General features: G+C 39.0%; 1 protein-coding gene across 1 annotated transcript in view; it reads right to left on the minus strand.

Annotated features, from left to right (window-relative positions):
* Enox1 (ecto-NOX disulfide-thiol exchanger 1) overlaps positions 1-21748 on the minus strand; it is a 521404-nt gene that overhangs the window by 26030 nt on the left and 473626 nt on the right. The window contains exons 17-18 of the mRNA XM_077792681.1: positions 9446-9548; positions 1268-1353 (exon numbers count right to left, since the gene is read on the minus strand). Of these exons, the coding sequence (XP_077648807.1) occupies positions 1268-1353; positions 9446-9548 (189 nt within the window). The remainder of the gene's footprint in view (positions 1-1267; positions 1354-9445; positions 9549-21748) is intronic.

The following is a 21748-nucleotide window of genomic DNA, read 5'->3' on the forward strand; positions in this document are numbered from 1 at the left end:
ATACTAATGTCAACCTGAAAGTAGAACAGTGATTTACTGGGTTTTGGCAGGGGTGAGGGTAGTTGCATATGGTCAATCCATGCTGTATGCATGTGTGGAAACATCACACCAAACCCCATTGATATGTACGATTACTATGTGTTAATAAAACTTTTTAAAAAGTATTTTGTAATCCCTTCTTTCACCTTGTTTTGGTTTATCATAAAAAGTCATAAACCTCTATGACTGAAAAAAAAATTGTAGTTCCAGATGATCTTTCTCAAAGGGGAAGTATCAGATCCTTTGAAAGGCCAAGCAGTTCTCTGATCATGTATTATTACAGTCATTGGAGTCAAATAAGAACACAGGTGGTAATTTATCTCATGCTAACCCCTGAACAGTTAGAATGACTTACATGTGTCCATGCAGGTCTACAGAGGTGCAGGCTATGGACCTCGGCATACCAGTTCCATGTATTTTGCTGTGCCCCATTTGGAGAAGCTTTTAATTATTTCCGCTTTGCTTGGAGCAGAAAGTTGATTTGCTACTCTGCGTCCCCATCCTGGGCTCCCCAGGCAGCCCTGGTTAAGGACCCCACTTTATTTCAATAGTGGCCCCTCTCATCGGTTCACTTGAATTCAATACATAAATTGAGCTCTTTTTGTCCCTTCTCTTTTAGCACACACACACTGCAGTGGACTAGGAATGTAGCTAATTTGCATGTGAGAAAAGCTGTGCTTCAGAGAAATGGGGGTGATGTCTGACTCTGGATGTGACCCCTGAGAGGAACAGCTGAGAATACCTTTGCAGTAATTTTTTCCACTTAGAGAATAATGCTCAAAAACAGCCATTAATACAATGTTCTTGAGAGTCATGTCAGATCTTTGTTATCTGAGGTGATTTTTCCTCTATTGTGTGAAGTCCCTAGCTTGGATCCCCCGAGAATATGGCCTGAGTATGCTGCCTCTTTAGGCACCCTCACTTGATTTCTTCCCTTGTTATAGGAACTTTCAGGCCAACCTGTCATTTTAAATCTCTCATTAGCTTTGCAAAGAAATTTGACATTTGCTGACAGTCATTGTCATGTTAGATAACTGCTTTTGCTTTCTTTCTACAAAGATTAAAACAAGTGAGAAGACGACAACTCTCTGCCAAAACCCGAAAGGAAGCGCCGAGGAGCCTCTGTGGGCTCTTCTATCTGGATGCAGCTCACGCAGACTCCACCTGCAGCTAGCAATCAACACGCTAAATTTCAGCAATGAAAGTTCAATTGAGAAAATTCATTTACCTTGGAGTCCAGCTGCTGCATGTATGACCAAAGATATTCTATATTGGCTCCAAAAGGATGGACGTGAAGAAATGTTGATATGATGCCTGAATAAAAAAAGCAAAAACGTTGAAAAGTACTTAGAGGCAAGTGAATGTCTCAGTTAAATAATGTCATCTAACCTCAATGACTTTTGTCAGGTTGAGTTATGGTCTTGCTACTTCTAAGAGAAGTCAACAAACATTCAATAACAGCACGTTCTGGAGATGGTACAGTGATGTGGCAAAAAAAATACTCGGTCCCCTAGAATGACAGTAGTTAGCAAAGCTAGACTCTGAGATGACATTTAGATGAATAAAGGTATTTCTAAACAAAGACTCCTGGAAGCAGTTCAACTACCAATTTTATGCTTGATTTACCAATACAAAATTATAGTTATTGGAAGGATAAAATTATCTCTCTTTTTTCTCTCAGTAGATTTTGCAGTGTGAAAATGGCTAATGTGGTTGTATCCAAAATCACACTGTCTCAAGTTTTCCTGATAATTACAATTCTGATTATGAAAAATGCATAATCCATATTCTCCAAACTGCCATCAGAAGAAGTACACATTCTTACTTTAACATTTGCTGTTTCCCTCTGGTTGTTGCTGTTGTGGAAAAGCAGCCAGCTTGCTTTCCTTCCTCTGCTGTAATTTACAAGATCATTTTATAAGGTCTGGGAATGGATGCTTTGGCTGGAGTTTGAATATAAATCAGAAGGTCTTTCCATCATGAAAACCAACTGTTAGAGTAATACTGACAAACGAACAGCTGGATGTTGGTGTCAGGGCTGAAGCAGAAAGTATTACCCACCCATCCTCCCTGTTCCTGTTTTGCCAAATCAAAACAGTGGACTCCATAGACTGTATTCTGCTTTTTGTTAAGAAGTTCTTACACTGACTTCTAGAGGGAGGGGGTACCAGGAATTGAACCCAGGGGTGCTTAACCACTGAGCCACATCCTAGCACCCCTACCCTTTTTTTTTTTTTTTAGTTATAGGTGGACACAATACCTTTATTTTATTTTTATGTGGTGCTGAGGATCGAACCCTGTTCCTCACACGTGCCAGGCAAGTGCTCTACCACTGGGGGCCCAGCCCTTTTTTAAGAAAATTATTTTTGAGTCAGGGTCAAAATTGCTCAAGGCCTCGCTAAGTTGCTGAGGCTGGCTTTGAATCTGGGATCCTCCTGCCTCAGCCTCCTGAGCTGCTGGGATTATAGGTATGTGCCATCGTGCCCAGCTTATACTGACATTTAAAAAAAATTAAATTAGTCATACATGACAATAGGATGCATTTTGACACATCATACATAAATGGAGTACAACTTGTCATTCTGACATTTTTACACTGATGTTTTTAAGTGCTCTTTTAAGCAGGTTTCAAGATGCATTAACTCTCTTGCTCTGTTTATAGTGAACCTTGATGCTTTGGAGCCAGAGGTCAAAGGGAAGATTGTCACTTCTGTAGCATGCACTCAGAGCACCAGGCAAGCCTGTCGTTCTTATGTGAGGCCATCCTATATTTGCAGGTGCCCTTGGACTGATCTGGGATAGGGCTGCATGGCCCCCCGCTTGTGTGCTGCTTGAGGTGCTCTGGAGTGAGTGTCCACTTTTAAAGAAAAGTTCCCAGATTATCTTCAGGATGAGGAAGATAGAACAGTGGGGTCTAGACTGATCCTCTGAAGGCTGCATCTATAGGTTTGTGAATGAGGAAGGTAGAAACAATTACATATGTCTGTGAAGCTAAAGATCTCAATTTTCAGAGACTGCCCTGAATTATAAAGAACTACCATTTTATTCTGAGGGGGTGTTATTTCTTCTCTCTCTCTTTGCTAAAATGTCTTTTAATGAAATAATGGTGACAGTAGATGGTAATGATAGTAGTTTTAATATTTTTAAATAGCAACCTGAAAAATACATTTTATATGCCTGTTTAAATTTTTTTTTTATCAGATTCATTTTGGAAGAGCTTCCTAGATGAATAAACAAAGCCTTTTTTTCAGCTCCCTTGAAGGAACTGGGCTATTCCCTGAAATGGTGAAAGGACAGCTGTTACTCAAAAGCTAATGAAATGCCCCAAACCTTCTAATTGGAGACGTTTTACAGTCCTCTGGAGTAACCTCAAGTTGTGGTAAGGGGAACATGAGGGATCGAGGATGGAGAGTTTAGCTGAGGTTGAACTGGAGGATTTATAAAAGGATGGACTCAACAATTGTGCTGGCCATTTCCAGGGAGAAGTGGGAGGCTCCATAGGTAAGAATTTGTTTCCCAGCAGTAGAAAATACAATTGTAAGTGGCTAATTCGAAGGAGGGGAAAGAAAAGCAGGGGAAGTTGTCAGTTCTACTTGGCTTTTCTGAATATCTCAGAACCTTAAAAGCTACTTCAGAAAAACACACAAACCAGTTCTGTACAACCAGTGGCAAATCTCATTAGGAAAGCCCCCTTAAATAGTCTACGTAAAAGCATTCCATCAAAACCATCTAATTTATTCTTATTTTTGAACCTCATTAGAATCAAGAGAGCAGCTTTAAATTAACCCAATAGTACAAGTTTTGTTGTTCTTCATTCACTTCCTTTAAACACTTGTTTAACAGCAATGAGGTCCGAAGGTGCTAGGGGAATGACACCACGTAAGACAGAGTGCCTGCTGTCATGGAACTTTTATTCTAGGGGAACAACGCAGATGATAAAAAAAAATAAAGGAAATATTTCCAGATAGTGGTAAGCATAAGGAAGAAAACAAAACAATGTGAGATGGGAAGGAAACAACCACAGAAAGCCTAGGGGTTAGTTAGGTGTAGGGGATAGATAGTGCAAAGGCCCCCCTGAGGCCAAAATGAGCAGCCTGGAACACTGAGCCTTCAAATAGAGGCAGGTGGGGCGGATAAGGTAGGGCCTCTGTGCCAGAGTTAGGGGTCGGGTTTAAATTCTAAATGTAGCAGGGAACCAGAAGAGGAACTCAAAACTAAGCCCTGAAGAAGTCTAAAAGTTTAAATTGAAGAAAACTCAGCAAAGAAATGTGGGAGGGTGTGATCAACAAGAAAGAATGGCCTCGAGATGAACAAGAGAAGAAAGCGTTTCCAGAAGACTCATATCTGAATTCAACCATGCAAAGTGCAGTTGACAGAGGTTGGGGAGAGTCTGGCAATATGAAATCCTCTGGTCACTTGGGCAAGAGTAGTTTTGGTGTGAGGATGCAAGCCAGACTGGAGAGGGAGGAAATGGAGACTGAGTCCAGACAATGCTTTGACGTGGAGCAGGGAAATGGGCTGTTGGTTGAAAAAGGTTATGGGGTCCAAATAGGTTTCCCTCTCTTTTCTTTTAAAGGTCCAAGATAAGAGAGCTCATGAGTGTATATGCTGAGGCATGTGATCCTGTGCTTGCATACAAGGTCACACGAAGGCTCCGAGGACATGGAACTGCAGTGCCAGCAGGGAGGAAGTCCTGTGAAATCTGGATCTCTTGCTGAGCCCACTAGGGGACACTGGTCTGTGGACAGCTAAAGATCATCAAGGTGCTTGTGGACAGAGGCAAGCCTGAGAATGGTAGGAAACACGTGCGGTTTGGACTGATGCTTCTTGGTGTCCTGGGATTTAAAAAAGCTTTAACTTTCTAAAAAGTAGTAAGTGCACAACCTGGTCTTGCATATTGGTTGGTTTTTGTTTCATTTTTATCTTTATTTTGTCCGTCTGTCTGTCTGTTCAAACAAACCCCTCAGACTATATTTGGGTCTTTCAGTGAATTGCTCCTTATATCTGAAATGCCCTTGACAACCTCTTATCCATTCATCCTTTAAGAACAGGCAGACCGTCCTTTCTTTTCGCAAGGCATCTTGAACATACGCAGTTGTCCCTATTTCTTACTTTAGTGCAAACCTCATTCATTGTAGTGAATTGCTTCCTTTCTCACTGTGAACCTCTTGAGGGAAGAGATCCTCTTACTACCAACAGTTAAAATGGGCATTGGCATGGCTGTAGGATGGCCATTACTTCTCCAAACACGGTTCCAGAAGTGCTGGCTTCAGTATCACCATGGATGCTGAGGGGCGGGGGCATCCAAGTTTCTGCCTTCTTCATAAGCTGTAGAGGGGATTCTTCTCCCCAATGAAGGCTGATAATTCTTATAGTAGGCTCTTGACAAATGTTTGCTGATTTACTGATATGGACATTTGTGCCTCAGAAATAAGATTTAGGTCAATGACTCATTCTTTATGGTCAGTAGCTTTCCGAGAGGAACTCACTCTCCAGATTACTTTGCTCAGGCACAGCCTAAATATAGCCTCAATGCTAATGACTGAAAACACCACAAAAGTCACTGCTGAACATTCTGCAAATCTTCTCTCCACTTTCCATTCATCTGCTCCCTGATACCCGAGTATCAGGGGAACATTCCAATTTTGACACCACTGCACATGTGTGAGATGGCGGCGTGAGGGGGGCCCTGAAGTGAAGAAGCACCTTGGTGATGCACAGTAAGGGTTCTGATCTGCATAGGAGTCGGGATGTACAGAAGTTCGTCTGATCATTAAGAATTTAGGAAGAGTTCTCAGAGGACCAAGGGAGGTTTTGAGGAAAAGCTACTTTGTAAACACTTTGAGTTGCTGGAGGGTTTTGATTTTATCTGAAAGGGATTCAGTGATGAGTGGCATTGACAGGATGCCAATCAGAGGTGCTGGCATGGGAAATCTATTGGATTATTATTCAAAAGCAAGAGAAGATAGGGATACAGACCAAGTATATTATCAACATCTCCTCAGAGCCATTAGTTTATCAATAAAACATCTGATCCATTCTCCTTAAGAACAATTATGTAGGGATTTCCAGTCAGCCACAGCTCCAAAACTTCCGTCCTAAATACAAAGTACTGACTCATTCTATCTCAAACAACTTCAGCATATGCCAGATCCAACATGTAGACCATATGTGAAATGAACAAGGAGTTCTGGCATAGACACCCGGTAGAGGCAAGCTGACTTAGTGTGAGGCTACGGCACAGCTATGAAACATAAAATGCCACCCAGCAACAGCCCCAGAAAAAATCTAATCCTTTATGGTCCAGTTATATGTTAACCTGTCTTCACAAGGATTGATTTCAAAATAAATAGTTCCCAAATCACAATAATGAAGTGCTTTCTAAAGACCTGTTTCTAGTTGAGTTGAAACTGAGTACCTGATCCCCATTAATTGTCACAAAAAAAGACTGGCACAATGGCTGAGCTCTCAGAAGCCTCAGGATCCAGATCTGCAAAGCTCCAAATGTTACCTATGAAATCCCACTGATCCTCTCATAAATATCAACTCATATCCCTTGAAATGAAGATCCCAATTTTAAAAAGTGCTCATGAGAATGTCCAGATAGGACATATGCTTTTGCACAGATAAATCAGTGTCCCAAATAATCAAAAGTAACTGGGATTGTTTATTGTTTATGAAGCTTGAGCCTCAGTTCTATATTCTTTGTAGGTGAAATCCATTTGAAATCATTTATTGTTCACTTTTCCTTTCTTTCAGGCGATCAAGATTTGTGCCAATATGCATTTCTTATATACATTAATGTGTCCCAAGAGGGGATCAGGTCATGTGCATTTACTGGCACATCATGTATACTATGGACACCCATCTGTGATGATGATTTTGCCAGTTACGATTTCCAAACATGTGAGGGAGATTTTCTGCTGTGCTCCTGGGATTCTAGACTGGCTCAGGGTGTCCTCTAAGCCTGTATCCTTGCTACATGTTTAATTATTCCAGCGGAATTGCAGAGTATTTTTAAACCCTCCAGTTGTACCCTAAGTCTGAGGACTCTCAGAATCATTCTACCTGCAAGAATCTTCAAAGCGGCACAGCCCCAGCACCAGGAACTTCCCTTTTTTCTCTTGCCTGGTCCACAGCAGTTTTGTCCCCACTACAGTCTATTATCTAGATTCCAAAAGCTGCAGGGAAGGTCTGAATGTTCCCAACATTCGGGTATCTACAAAGTAGGAATGGCCAAGCTAAATTAGCAAGATTAATGGCAGAGGGCAACTTCATCTTTTCACAGGATCTACTGCCATCCTTAGAAACATCTCAATTATGTTTTCTTTTTTAAAAATAGGATTATTCTCTCTTTGATTACAAAAAGGTATAAAAATATAGATGTTTGTGGATTTGAATAACAAATAGTATCTTTTTGTCAAACTAACCTGATGTAGAATAAAATAAAATGTCAAGAAAGGTAGAGAGGAAATAGGAGTTTCCCCCTCTCCAATCTCTAAGTATAATTTAATTGAATGCTTAAGTCTCCCTTCTACCTCCACATTCTCATGTACTGATTTAAGATGAATGAACTCGCTGGTTCTCTTCTGCTCAACCCTAAACTTCAAACGGTAATATAGACAGTCTAGTTTAAGGGATCAACAGCGAGGGGGAATGTCCTGGAAAATTTAGAGTCTATTGTGCATACTTTCTAACGAAGACCTTGACTTACTAACATTTTTGTTTCTAATACACTTGAATTAACTAATTTCAATTTTTTCCTTGTACTAAAGACATTACTGAAGAATGTGTGTTATAAATGTAACCTATCTACTCCTGTTATTGTATAGTATATAAACACTCTTTTTAAATTTTGAGGGAAGTGATTTTGTGTGTGTGACAGATCCTAGTAACTATGTAGAAGATTTTAACAGGAAGAAAATAAATAGTCTTGCTCTCACTTTTTTTTAAACCTTCCAGTGGTCAGAATTATTCACACTTAAACAAAGAGAAATTTTTTTCTGCATATCATTTTGTGCTCTGTTAATATCCTAAAAAAGCATTATAGGTAAAATCACATTTTTGTCACACTGAGTGAAAGAGAAACAACTGTCAGAGTTGGACACATTTTCCAATAGGAGAAAAATCCAGTTACCAACTACACTTGGGTTCATTTGGGGTTCCTGAGACTGACAGCACATCAGCATGTCTTCTGAGACTTGCACATGGCATGTTATTATAGCTGTATATCATCAGAGAGAAAAAAAATAATTGGTTTTCCTTGGAGTATCTCTAAGTTGATGTCATATTCAATAACCCTGTAGTTGAAAAATCTATATATGATGGATGAAGTTTGGACTATCTTTTGAATTTAATTCCTTCTGTGCCAGCTTCTGCAGGCCTTGGTATACCTGTCATCTTGAGGTAAGAGCATATGCAGTATTTAACTGCATCCAAGCACTACTTCTGCCAGATAACGAACTCCAGGAGAACAATTTTTCTCACATGTACAACAGTCTCATTCTTCACTGTTAATGGTGCCACGGAGGAGCCACTGAACTTGGAGAACCTGGGGTAGGTGCCAAGATGCAGCTTGAATAGAGGCTGTGAATCACAGGGTGAGACAATGCTTCCTTTCATCTGGGTTTGAGGGCTTCAGGGGCATACAGGCTACTAAGGCACATTATAACACATTTCCACCAAGACCTCCTCCCTGCAAGAGTCTGTACTGCTTCTGTATCTGTGGATGATGGCTCTCAAAAGTTACCATCTAGAGCTTTGTCTGGTCCAGACAAAGAAAAAGCCAACCTAGAAGTAGTTTGTGGGGCAACGGTGTGTTTTAGGTGAACAGCAAATTTCTTCATCTTCCTTGGTGGCCAGTGTCTTTTGTTCATCTTGCGTAAATGGATCCACACTTAGACAAGGAATTCTGGATTAGAAGGCCCTGGATTAGCCTAGCACTAATAATCTGGATGTACCTGTTTCATGTGTTTTACGGGCATGGCTCTGGGGCTCCCCTCAGGACATGGCCACTGCTGAGGGGTGCGAGGTTAATCTTCTGGGTTCAAAGCCTAGACATTTGACTTGGTTTGGAACTTTTGGATTAGAACCAACCTGGCCTCCAGGTGGAAGTCCAAATTCACATTTGTGACATGTGAGGTGTAAATTAATCTGTTTACTTGAACTTGGTTTCATGTCTGACAACCAACTAATACATACGGTTACAGAAGAGCAAAACCTCCATTAGTTTGTATGCCACTAATGTGAAATGTATGTAATATATTCTTGATGAGATTAATCTCACCTCTGACCAGAAGGCAAAGTTGTTTAAATTGCTAACAAGCTGGAGTTGAATTAATAAAATATTATTTAAGCTAATTACCCAAGACTTAAGAGAATAGATGAAGAAAAAGAATTTCCTTACCTATTAGAAGAGCTTCTTTCTCTGATTTTAAGCCTTGGCTTCTTTTCTCAATATTGTTCTCTCGATCTTGGTTGACTAATGCAACTGTCAACACATTGATTTCCTATAAAGTTAAAAAACAAAAGCCATATATATGTTTATGTAGATTCTATAAATTTCAATAAAAATCACCAGATATCTTAAGCTCTATAAAAGAGGTCATCACTTCCATTTATAAGAGAATATCAAATCTTATAAATAATTGATTTGTCCAATAGTAGAAAAGTAATTATAAAAACCTAGGCTCCTAACTTCTTCAAGCAAACCAAGAAACTCTGTGCAAGTAGAAAATTTGGCACAAATTATCTTAGATTTTTGTCCATGTTTTAATTAAATTCTATTCACTAAAGCTGTATTTGTAGCTAATTTAACAGGTTTTATTTAAAAATGAAAAATTTTCTAGGAAAGCCTATAGCACACTGATTTATAATGCTATACTAGTATCTTGAGTGAGTATGTAGGGAAACAGGACCTATTGGAGAGCAAGAAATTGTTGGTAGGAATATTTAAATTGAGTAAGTATGAATCCTGATATACAACTGGAAAAGGTAGATAAAGCAAAAGCTGGGAAATTCTTTTCTTTGGGAGCTAAAAGTGAAAAACTGTACAATAAACCAATAACACATGAAATATTGATGCTGGACTAGTTTTAGTTCTTTATAACTTGAAGACAGAGATAAAGATCTAACTCATATATTCCCAGTCTTGATATTAAGACCCAAAAGAGAGTGATTTAATAGGAATTTAATGATCTGCATGTGTGGGATAATAGAATCATTAGGGAAGTTGAGTCTTATAGAGGGAAGATGTTCACTAAAAGATTGTTTTACACAGATCCAAGATAACTAAATATATGTTTCCTATACAAAGTTATGCTACAGAGTAGTACCAGGGAAATAAAGGAAACACTATACTTCCAGGAGAGTAACTGAGGGAGGACTCTGGAAATCAGCAAGGGAATAATGGGAACCTTAAAACCTGGAGATCTGGAAAAGCAATCAAGAGAAAAGAACAAGACAATCTGCAACTTCAACCCCAAGTCATGTCTGGGGAGTAGTGTGTAGGGGATGCAATGACTCCACTATGCCAGGAGAAGGTAAGTGACAAAGTACCAGCAAAACCCATAAGAGCAGTATATGGGAGGTCCTAATTGCAAGAGAAGTCCACAGTCCTTATAGGCTTAAATACAGCTTGGGAACTGGCTGGTCTAAGAACAACTTCTCTGCTCAAAACAATAAACTCACATTGGGCCTTGCCCAGCCCCCAGAGCACAAGCTGTTACAACAGATGCCACTTCTAGATGCCTTAGGGGATGGCAGCTGGCTCCTTGAGCTGATGGCAGCCTTGGGCCTGTGTGTGCCTCACAGAGCAGAGAGACAGCTTCCTCAGCATCTTGCACCTCCAGGACCAGCAGCTGCCAGAGCCAGAAGCTCAAGTTCCAGTGGCACTCGTTCCATAGAGATGAGGGAAGGTGGTCTCAACAGTCTGCAGCCTTCAGATTGCAGCTGCTGGTATGAAAGTCCCCATATCACCTGTGTCTGTCTGTGGAGATCTGGGGAAGGTTCTAGCTACAGTCCCAGAATCATGGCCCAAACCCAAGTACCACCCATGCTTGCTCTGAACCTGGGAAAGGTTAAATTCATATTCTTCAGCTCCAGAAATGTAACTACCAGTGCCCTAAATCTTGTGCTACCTGCAGGGAGTAGGAAAGGTCTTATCTTCAGCCCATAGCCTTGGAACTGCAATTGCTATTACAAAATTCCTCAGCATCAACCATGCTCATCTCTGGAAAATAAGGACATTTCCACCATGTCCTGAAGTTCCAGGACCATCATTACCAATGCCACAAGTCTTGTCCCATTAACACTTGACCTGCATGAGCTAGGGACATTCCTATCCACATCCTACATCTCCAGACCATAGGTACCCAAATGCCAAGCCCTGACACTCCTTGTGTTTGGACTAGAGATGTCCCCTCCGCCTTCTTCACTTCTAGTTTCATGGGTAACCATACCACAAGCCCAAATGTCACCTGTGTATTCTCTAGGAGACCTAGATAAGGTCTCATCCACAGCCTGGAGTCCTGGAATCATACCTGCTGTTGCCCTGGCATCACCCGTGTTTGTCTCTTGACAAACTGTAGAAGGTCTCATCTGGGTCCTGCAGTTCTAAAAAGTGGTTACCAGCACTTCGAGGCCCAGAGGTATCCATAATAAATTCATAAAGCCCAAGGAAGGTTCCCTTTACGTCCTAACCTTCAGTCCATTGTTCCCAGTGCCAACAGCCCCATCATCACCTGTTTTCATTCAGGGGGATTTGGGGAAGGTTCTATTCCATCTGGGGCTCCAGAATTAAAGCTGCTGGTGCCACAGGCCCTGGATCTCACATTCATCCTGAGGAATCTGGAGAAAGTCTCCTTCACATCCTATGGTTCAGGGAGATGGCTGCTGACATCCTTGGTGTAACCTATGCTTGCCTGTGGGACCTGGGGTGGTCCTTTCAACATTCCACACCACCAACTCTGCAACAGCTACCATTGCGTTGATGCCCCAGTGCCATCACTGCTTGACTCTATGGGATCTGAGGATTTACATCTTTAAAAGCCTATGTCTAGTGCAAAGTTGTACAACTATTTTCGTGCTCTGCTGCAGTCTAGACAACTGAGGCATCGATGTTGTCGACATTAATCGCAATCAAAGAAACTGTACTTTTGAACTCACGTATAATCAAAGCAAAAGTAGCTACATGGTTGACATCATACATCCCATCTAAATGAAAAAACATTCTCCTACAAAAGCTATTACATAAAATTGGAAGAGGTGAATAGTTCACTAGATGTGCAACGTCAACATTAGGGACACAAAACAGATGAACAAAAAAGATACCTCCAAAGGAATGCATTAGTTCCCCAGAAATCCCACTTTTGAGGAAAAAATATGAATTTCTGAAAAAATTCAAAATAATGACCCTAAAGACACCGAGTGAGATGCAAGAGAATATAGACAGACAATGCATAGGAATGAGAAAAAAAATTTCAGGATATGAATAAGAAATTCACCAAAGAGAGACCATAAAAAGTAAAATAAGAAATCTTGAAGCTAAAAATATCAATCCACAAAATAAAAAATACAATTGAGAGAGTCTATACTAGATGAGAATAAGCAGAAGAGTGAATTTTTGAACTTAAGTTCAGGTCTTTTTTAACTCATATAGATAAAAAAAAATTAAAAAGGATGAAGTAAGCATGTGAGACTTTATGGGACCCTATTAAACAACTTTTCACATCATGGGAATTTCAGGAGAAGAAAAGGAGAAAGGAAGTGAAAACCTATTTCACAAAATAATGATTGAAAATTTCACAAATATTCAAAGAGGTATGGACATCCGATATAAGTTCGGAGGACTCCCAGATAGATTCAACCCCAAACGACTTTCACCAAAGCACATTTTAGTCAAAAGTATAGGATAAAGTGAAAATCCTAAAAAGAGCAAGATAAAAGCATCATGTCAGAGGCTGGGGTTGTGACTCAGTGATGGAGTGCTTGCCTTGCATGTACAAAGCACTGGGTCCAATTCCCAGCTCCACATAAAAAAACTAAACAAAATAAGAAGGTAATTTGTCCATCTATAACTAAAAATATTTTTTTAAAAAGCATCACATCTTTTGGGAATGCCTGTTAGACTTATAGCAGAAACCCTAAAGCCAGAAGAGAATTGAATGATATAGTCCAATTCCTAAAAGAGAAAACCATGCCAACCAAGAATACTATATATACTCAGTAAACTATCTTTCAGAAATGATCAAGTGGGATTTATTACACTGAAGCAAGAATGGTCCAGCATATGCAAATTGATAAATGGAAAGTAACATATAAAAGAAATGAATTCAACAAAACCATATGAACATAACATAAGTAGAAAAAGCATTCGATAAAATTCAACATCTCTTAATAATAAAAACTCTCAAGAAATTAGATTCAGAAGGAACATACTGCAAAAAGTACAGGCTAGGGGCTGGGGATGTGGCTCAAGCGGTAGCGTGCTCGCCTGGCATGCGTGCGGCCCCGAGTTCGATCCTCAGCACCACATACCAACAAAGATGTTGTGTCTGCCGAGAACTAAAAAATAAATATTAAAAATCCTCTCTCTCAAAAAAAAGTACAGGCTATATATAATAACACACAGCTAGTATCATCCTGAATGGGGAAAAGCTGAAAACATCTTTCCTCAAAAGATCTGGAACAAGACAAGGATATTCATGTTCAATATTCTTTTAATATAGCAATTGAGAAATTACTAAAGAGAAAGAAAGAGCATCTAGATTGGCAAGGAAGAAGTAAATCATGCATGTTTGCAAATGATATGGTTTTATATACAGATAAATCTATGCATCAAAAAGCTGTTAGGACTTATAAACTAATTCAGTAGAGTTGTAGAATACAAAATCAGCATATAAAAAAGTAACATTTTTATATATCAATAATGAACTTCCTGAAAAAGTAATCAAGAAAATAATCCCATATACAAAAGGAAAGAAAATTAGGACTACATTTAACAAAGAAGTGAAAGATCTCTACAATAAAATTTATTTAAAAAAACTGATGAAAAACTTATAGAAGATAAAAATGGCAAGATACTGTGTGTTCATGGGTTAGTAGAATTAGTGTTGCTAAAATGACCATACTAAAATAATCTATAGGTTCAATGAAATTCTCTAGAAAGAAAATCATTGGTCTTTTTCATGAGATAGAGTAAACAATCCTAAAATTCATGTTACTACAGAAGATCCAGAATAGTCTAAGTGATCTTGAGCAAGTAAAAGAAAGAAAAAATCCAAACCAAAACAAAATAACAAAAACAAAGCTGGAGGCATCATAATACCTGACTTCCAAACATACTACAGTTAATAGTAACCAAATGAACAAGGTACTAGCATGAATAGACACATGAACCAATGGAACAGAATAGAAAATACAGAAATTAATCCATGTTCACACAGCAAATTGATCCCCCCCCCCCCGCTTTTTTCTTTTGTGGTGCTAAAGATAGAACCTGTGGCTCATGCAAATTAAGAAAGGACTCCACCCCTGAGATGCCTTGTTAGTCCCCAGCCAACTGATTTTTGACAAAGGTGTCAGGAACAGTGGAGAAAAAATAGTCTCTTCAGGAAATGGTATAAGCAAATCTAGGTATACAGATGCAGACAAATCAAGCCAGATCCCTTTTTCTCACTGTATTTAAAAGAGAGCTAAGACCCAAATGTAAAACCTGAAATTGAAATTGCTACACAGAAACATAAAGGAGACACTTCCAGACATTAGTGTGTGCAATAATTTTTTCAGATAGGATACCAAAGGCAGACGATAAAAGTTAAAAAAGACAGTTGGGATTACATCAAACTAAGAAGCTTCTGCATAGCAAATAATCATCAGAGTGAAGAGACAACTTAAATAATGGAATATTACTCAGCATTAAAAGAGAATAAAATCATGGCATTTGCAGGTAAATGGGTGGAGTTGGAGAATATTATGTAGGTGAAGTAAGCCAATCCCCCCAAACCAGAGGCTGAATATTCTCTCTGATATGTGGATGATGATCCATAAGGGACTGGGGGGAGCATGGGAGGAATTAAGGAACTTTAGGTAGGGCAAAGGGGAGGGAGGGGAAGGGAGGGGGCATGGGGGTAGGAAAGATGCTGGAATTAGATGGACATCGTTACCCTAAGTACACGTATGAAGACACGAATGGTGTGACTCTACTTTGTGAACGACCTGAGACATGAAAAATTGTGCTCTATCTGTGTACTATAAATTAAAATACATTCTGCTGCCACGTATGACAAATTACAGTAAATAAATTTTAAAAAATAATTGAGTAAAATGTTTTCAAACTATTTGTTTGACAAGAGATTAATATCCAGAATATATAAGGAGCTCAAAAAGTTGAATATGCACCAAAAACAAGCCACTTAAAAATAGGCCTCAGATATGAATTGGTGTTTCTCAGAGGAAGACTTATAAATGGCAACCAGTATATGAAAAAATGTGCAAGCTCACTTAACATCAGGGAAATGCAAATCAAAACCACAATGAAGTATCATCTTACTCCAGTTAGAATGGGTATTATCAAAAATACAAAAAATAACCATAAAAGTATATAAAAATAATATACATGGTTGGTGGTAATGAAAATCAGTGCACCTATTATGGAAAACAGCATGAAATGTTCCTTTAAAAACTAACAACAAAACTACCACATAACCTAGTGATTTCACTCCTGGGTAGATCACCAAAAAAGATAAAATCCTTGTACCAAATAGATACATGCACTCCCATGTTTACTGCAGCACTCTTCACAATAGATAAAATATAGAAGCACCATCTGCACATTGGAATATTATCAGACACTAAAAAGAGAAATATTGTCATTTACAGCAAGATGCACAGAATTGTATATTACTATGTTAAATAAGAAAGACAAAGACAAACATTATGTGTTCTCAATAATTTGTAGAAATTTAAAAATAATCCCATAGAATGGAGTGGGTTAGTGGTCACTAGAGCCTGGAAGTGGAAGGTGGGTCTGTGGAAACAAGTTAGATAAGGGATACCAAAAAATTCACAACACACAAAACGATAACACTTGAAGAGATGGAAGAGTTTCTTACCCTGGTTTGATTATTACACAGTGTCTCCATGTATATAATTACCATAATATTCATAATAAATATGTACAGATATAAATGTCTCAATTTTTAAAAAATGGTTCTTTGGGGCTGGGGATGTGGCTAAAGCGGTAGCGCTCTCTCCTGGCATGTGCGGGGCGCTGGGTTCAATCCTCAGCACCACATTAAAAATAAATAAATAAATAAATAAATAAAATAAAGATGTTGTGTCCACTGAAAACTAAAAAATAAATATTAAAAAATTCTCTCTCTCTCTCTTTTTTAAAAAAAATGGTTCTCAAAGAAAGGCTAGCACATTGAGCAAGAGTTAGAAGATCTTTGCATCAAATGGTGAGAAATCTGCTGGGAGGAGATAGTCATTAGATAGCGCTAGATGGACAAAGAGCTTGTATGGTCTGAACAAATGGTTGGTAGGTCTTCATAGAACCGGAACTGGGGACAAGATAGGTATTTAGCTAGTTAATAAAAATTAACCAAACTTGTCACATACAAGGATTAGAAATTGTTGGGAGTGTGCTGAGCATGCAAAGAGTTTAAACTACATCTGAAAGCATTCACATAAAAAATAAACTCAGCACATGCCCATCAAAATAGATCTGCGAGCTTAATTTAACATATGAGTGACTACTCTGTAAATCAAGAGTGATTAGAAATTGCTGGGAAAAAAAAGACCTCTGAGAAATTGTGGTTTTTAATATTTGGTGAGCAGTTAAGAGGGTCCTTTTAAGGTCACACTTACCTACTGACAACTGAGTGATCAAGACTGAGTAAGAGGTGAAGATGGGTGAGGTAAAGAATTGAAGGAATCATAGAGATGTGATGACATATCAGAGGGAGGATCTTGGATGACTAGAATGTGTCAACTGAGACTGATGTTAGGGGTCAGAAAGAGAAATGGTCTAAGGCAAGCCTTGAGCCACCTGTACCTAAAAGGTCATTATAGATAAAAAGGACTCTTATACTTCATAAAGGGGGTCTTGGGAGAGCCCCAGTGGAAAGACAATTGAGAATTTTAAAATAGAATAAATATGGAGGTGCAATTAGAACATTTTATAAAGAGTTACAAGGATGGGAATAGGAATTTCCTTTTGAGATGAAACAATAAGTACACAGCTATTTTGATGAGGCTGTCTCGATTACAGCAGAGAAGGCTGTGTGTACACTTTATGTCTTGGGCCAGGGGGGTCAAGGAACCAGCTGAGCTTTGTTCTTGTATGCCTTAGGGACAAATAGGACCATGCACTGGGATTCCAGACCCTTGAAAGTAGGATGCTAAGCAGAATGCAGGCTGAGGCTCTGTAAAGGTCTCACAAGGGAGGTTTAGAAGAAAGAGGTTGGAAGAACATTAACTAGGATAATGACTGCATCATTAAAATATTCAAATAATGAAATTCAGAGCTAAGTGGAAATAATATCTCCAAGAGTGGGTGATCTGTTCACAGCCTGGATGATAATTGAGGCCAAATGAAATTACTCAGCAGAGTTTAGCAGATAACAGGCCCACATTAATTGCCAAGACTGAGTGGTATCCTGGGGCCAGCACATAGTTAAGGATCCAGGTTTAGGAGGGAGATGGCCTGTAGAGGGCAGGCAGTATGTGTGGGAGCCAGCAGGAGACGGGAAGGGCAGAAATGAAAAAGTCCACCCAAGGGTGCTGTTAGGCACCAGTCTCCACATCCGAATCTGGAGTCATAAAGGGGGACTGTGAGCAGGGCCCCAACAAATGCTACTTAATCAACAATGTCTACAGGAACCAGATATGGCCTACCAGTGACTCTTTCTCTGATGATGTTTTAGAGTTGGGCAAATGAGGATGAAAAGAAAAATTCTAGAACCACCATTCTTTGAAAATGCCTTATTATTGGATATTGTGGTCTGTGCTCTGCTGACCATAATAGTGTGCTACTGCATGGCCATCAGCAGAGACTATGGAGTGGACACACCTCTCTGCATGGATTCCACACTAGTCAGCAGGCTTGGGGCTGCTAGAGACCTGAGGCTTGGTAAATGCTCCAGTTTGGTTTTTTATTTTTTTTTTTCCGAGAGTTCTGTATAGGTAGAGATGGACCTGTTTTTTTTTTTTTTTTTTTTTTTTACTCCTCCAGGAGGGAGAACTATGTTGGGAACTAGCACAGGCCCAATGAAGCTGATCAGGTGGGCTATAAGAAGTGTTTGCTTCTTATAATAAACTGGCTTAAAACAGCATTTCCATTATAGTCAATAGTGTGTCTAAGTATACTAACTAGAGACTTGGGTTTATAATATCATGTAGTGAAGTGGATCAACTTGTGACCACTCAAGAATTACTACTAAGTGTCCTGAAGCATAAGTCTGCTGTGGACAGGAGATAAGCTCAGACTCTGGCTGACAAATGATAGAGTTAACTGGATGGGTGAATGTTCATGTCATAAATTTTGTCAAAGATCAATGTTAATGTTAATATGCATATATCTTAAGGTTTAGAAGATAGTATAGTGATTTTAGATAGCTATATTATGTACTGTGATTTTTGTCTATAAAAAGGAGGTCTTTGTCCTAATGACTCATGCATCATTGGTTATCTAGAAAAATAAAGCTAATCTGATTTGTCTGTGTTGATAATAGTGTTCACCTAAACAAGATAATTATAATTATTCGTAATGTGCAAGTTTGGGGTAGTCTATGAAGGACAAAGTAGGTAAGCAATATCTGTAACCCCCTCTATGTTTTTACTTAGTGTCTAAAAATCTAAATTAACTTCTACTGTTTGTCAAAACAGCCCCATGAATTGATAAAGAGGACTGAATACATAGAATACAGAACTAAGTAATTCTTCAAACCAAATCCTTGTCGTATTTAAGATAATATAATATGATGCAAACACTTCTTAGAGCCCACCTGATCAGCTTCATTGGGCCTGTATTACTTCCCAACATAGTTCTCCCTCCTGGAGGAGTAAAAAAAGAAAAAAAAACAGCTCCATCTTTACCTGTACAGAACTCTCAGAAAAGCCCTCAAACTGGAGCATTTACCTACTCTCAGGTCTCTAGCAGGCCCAAGCCTGCTGACTAGTGTGGGATCCATGCAGAGAAGTATGTTCACTCCACCTGATCGATCTATTTATTTATCTATCTATCTCGTCTATCTATCTATCTCAATATATATCTATCACATATATTGTGTGTGCGCGCGCACACACACACACACACACATACAACATACATATCATGTGACTATTATCTGTTGAGGAATTCTAAGTGTTTAGGAATACTGAGTCCAGAGCAACAAAAAGTGCATTCTTATTCAGGGGCCAGCAAACAATTCTATAAGAGATCTATAAGAAGGTAAAGTCAGTGGATGAAGCTGGAGAAACAGGTACCTCAAGAAGAGGGGTTTAGATTATACCTGGAAGCTTTAACAATTGAAGAATTTTCAGCAGAGGGGGTTTGTAAACAAGTCTATTTTTTGAGGACACTGGTTTGAAGGCAATGAAGGTGGAGTCAGGCACAAGAGGTTGGAGCCTACTGTAATAGTCTGGTCATTTTTAGGTTTAATGATGAGTTGTGCAGAGTTCCAACAGAAGAAATAGGAAAGAGGTAGAAGGTTTTAAAATCTGGTGACCTGGTGAATGAGAAAAGGTCAGTAGGGAAACAGAGAAATAAAGAAGTCTGTAAATGAGGCTGCTCAGTTTTAGAAATTTTGAATTTACAGTGTTTATGGTATCTTGTCATAGACGTGGGGAGGCAGTAGGATAATATAGGGAGTTTTTAATTTAGAAGCAAGGCTTTCATAGTTCTTTTAAGGAGCATTTCTCAGGTTTGTATTTGCAGCAAACACCCATGATTCTCCTTCTAGGACCAAGAGCAGGCTTGATCACACTTGATATAAACAAAGTTGATTTCTCAAGCTCAGTGTTTCTTTCCTGTAACACATCTCAGTACATGTGCAGGCATCCTTCTGGGCCCATCTGCATAGAGATGCTCAGGTTATAAGATCCATGAGGATACAAGTCTGATGAAGCCAGAATGGCTGGTAGCACATGATAAAACCTGAAAGGGACACTTGTTAAAATGCTTCTGGGAACCACTCCTCTGATAGAGACAGACTTGCCATGCTACTGAAGAGTAAGGGAGAGAATTTTCAAGGATAACAGAGGGTATATAATTTATGCTTCATCTCTGACTTGAACCATTATCTATAGCCTGCAGGTCTCTGTTTTTAGTGGTTTGTTTTTCCTGAATGAGTTAAAAAAAATCTCAGTCAAAAGCTATAACACAGATGCTAGAAAACAATTAGATTTCATGTTCTCCACTTAGGATGGTCTAACTATCTATTTAGTAATCGAGGAACATATTTTTCAGGGACAATGAGTCATAAATGATGCACGGTTGCCCCTTTCTTCAAAACTTCTCTACCTTATTACTACCACAAATCTCTGGGAAATGGAAAAGACCTAATTGGAATAGGGAAAGTTTTATTTAGAAACTAAATTATCCACAACTTTTATCCTTTTATCCTGTTAAAATCAATCACCCGGATAGATGCCTTAGAGAATGATGTGTCTGGGAGGTGTTTTGGAAACAACACCCCAGATGCCTAGAGACTGCAAAGTGGAAGCTGAAGTGCATAGGCATAGATGGGGTGGGAGACGAGGGGATTGATGAGGACAAGTCGCTAATGGTGTACCAAGTAGATAGCAGGAAGGAAATACCTGGTCAAGACCAAGAGTTTCTTCACGGAAATTATGAAACCATGTTCCAGGGGATCTGGTGAGAATGCCATTCACTTGCCAGGAAAAACACACCAGACTACAGCAGGCACAAAGTGACAATTCTGGACTTGACAGGAGAATGGGCAGGATTACCTGATACATCTCTGTTCTGATATCTCTTCACTCTATTTTCTGTGACACTTAGAAGAACTCGTGAGAGGGCCAGAGTAGAGGTTTTCAATAATTGGAAGCTACAGATATCAGATATTTCTACAAGTCTTCTTTAAGATTTAGCTACTTAAAGGTAGAAATTTCCCCTCTAACAGTCTATCAATTATTTTGAGAAATGATCAAAGTAACATATCATTTATAAAAGTTCTTTTTCAATAGAATCATGCTATATTGTTGCTTGGTTTTAGTTCCTTTCCACTACATAACCCCTCAGTGTATAAAGTCCTTTCCTTAGTCCCTTCATATTTTCAAATCTTTTGAACATATGGTGTCTACTATTTGTCCACTGCCTTATCACGTGAAGTCTGTTTATTCATTACCCTCTGAAAGCTTTTCAGAGACTTTAAAAAAATTATTTTTTTTTAGTTGTAGATGGAAACAATACCTTTATTTATCTACTTTTTAAAAAAATGTGGTACTGAGGATCAAACCCAGTGCCTCACATGGGCTAGGCAAACACATAACCACTGAGCCACAACCCCAGCCCCTCCAGTAACTTTTTAAATAATTATTTTCTCAGTCCTTACCATGCTACATCTGATGTCATTGAGATTAGCTTCCTCACACCAACTACTTCTCTTCTTTTTCTAAAACTTTTAAAATTTGTTTTAGTTATACATGACAGTAGAATGCACTTTGATACGTCATATGTAAATGC

The sequence above is a fragment of the Urocitellus parryii genome, chromosome 2 (assembly GCF_045843805.1).
Source record: "Urocitellus parryii isolate mUroPar1 chromosome 2, mUroPar1.hap1, whole genome shotgun sequence".
In the NCBI taxonomy this organism is placed as follows: Eukaryota; Metazoa; Chordata; class Mammalia; order Rodentia; family Sciuridae; genus Urocitellus; species Urocitellus parryii.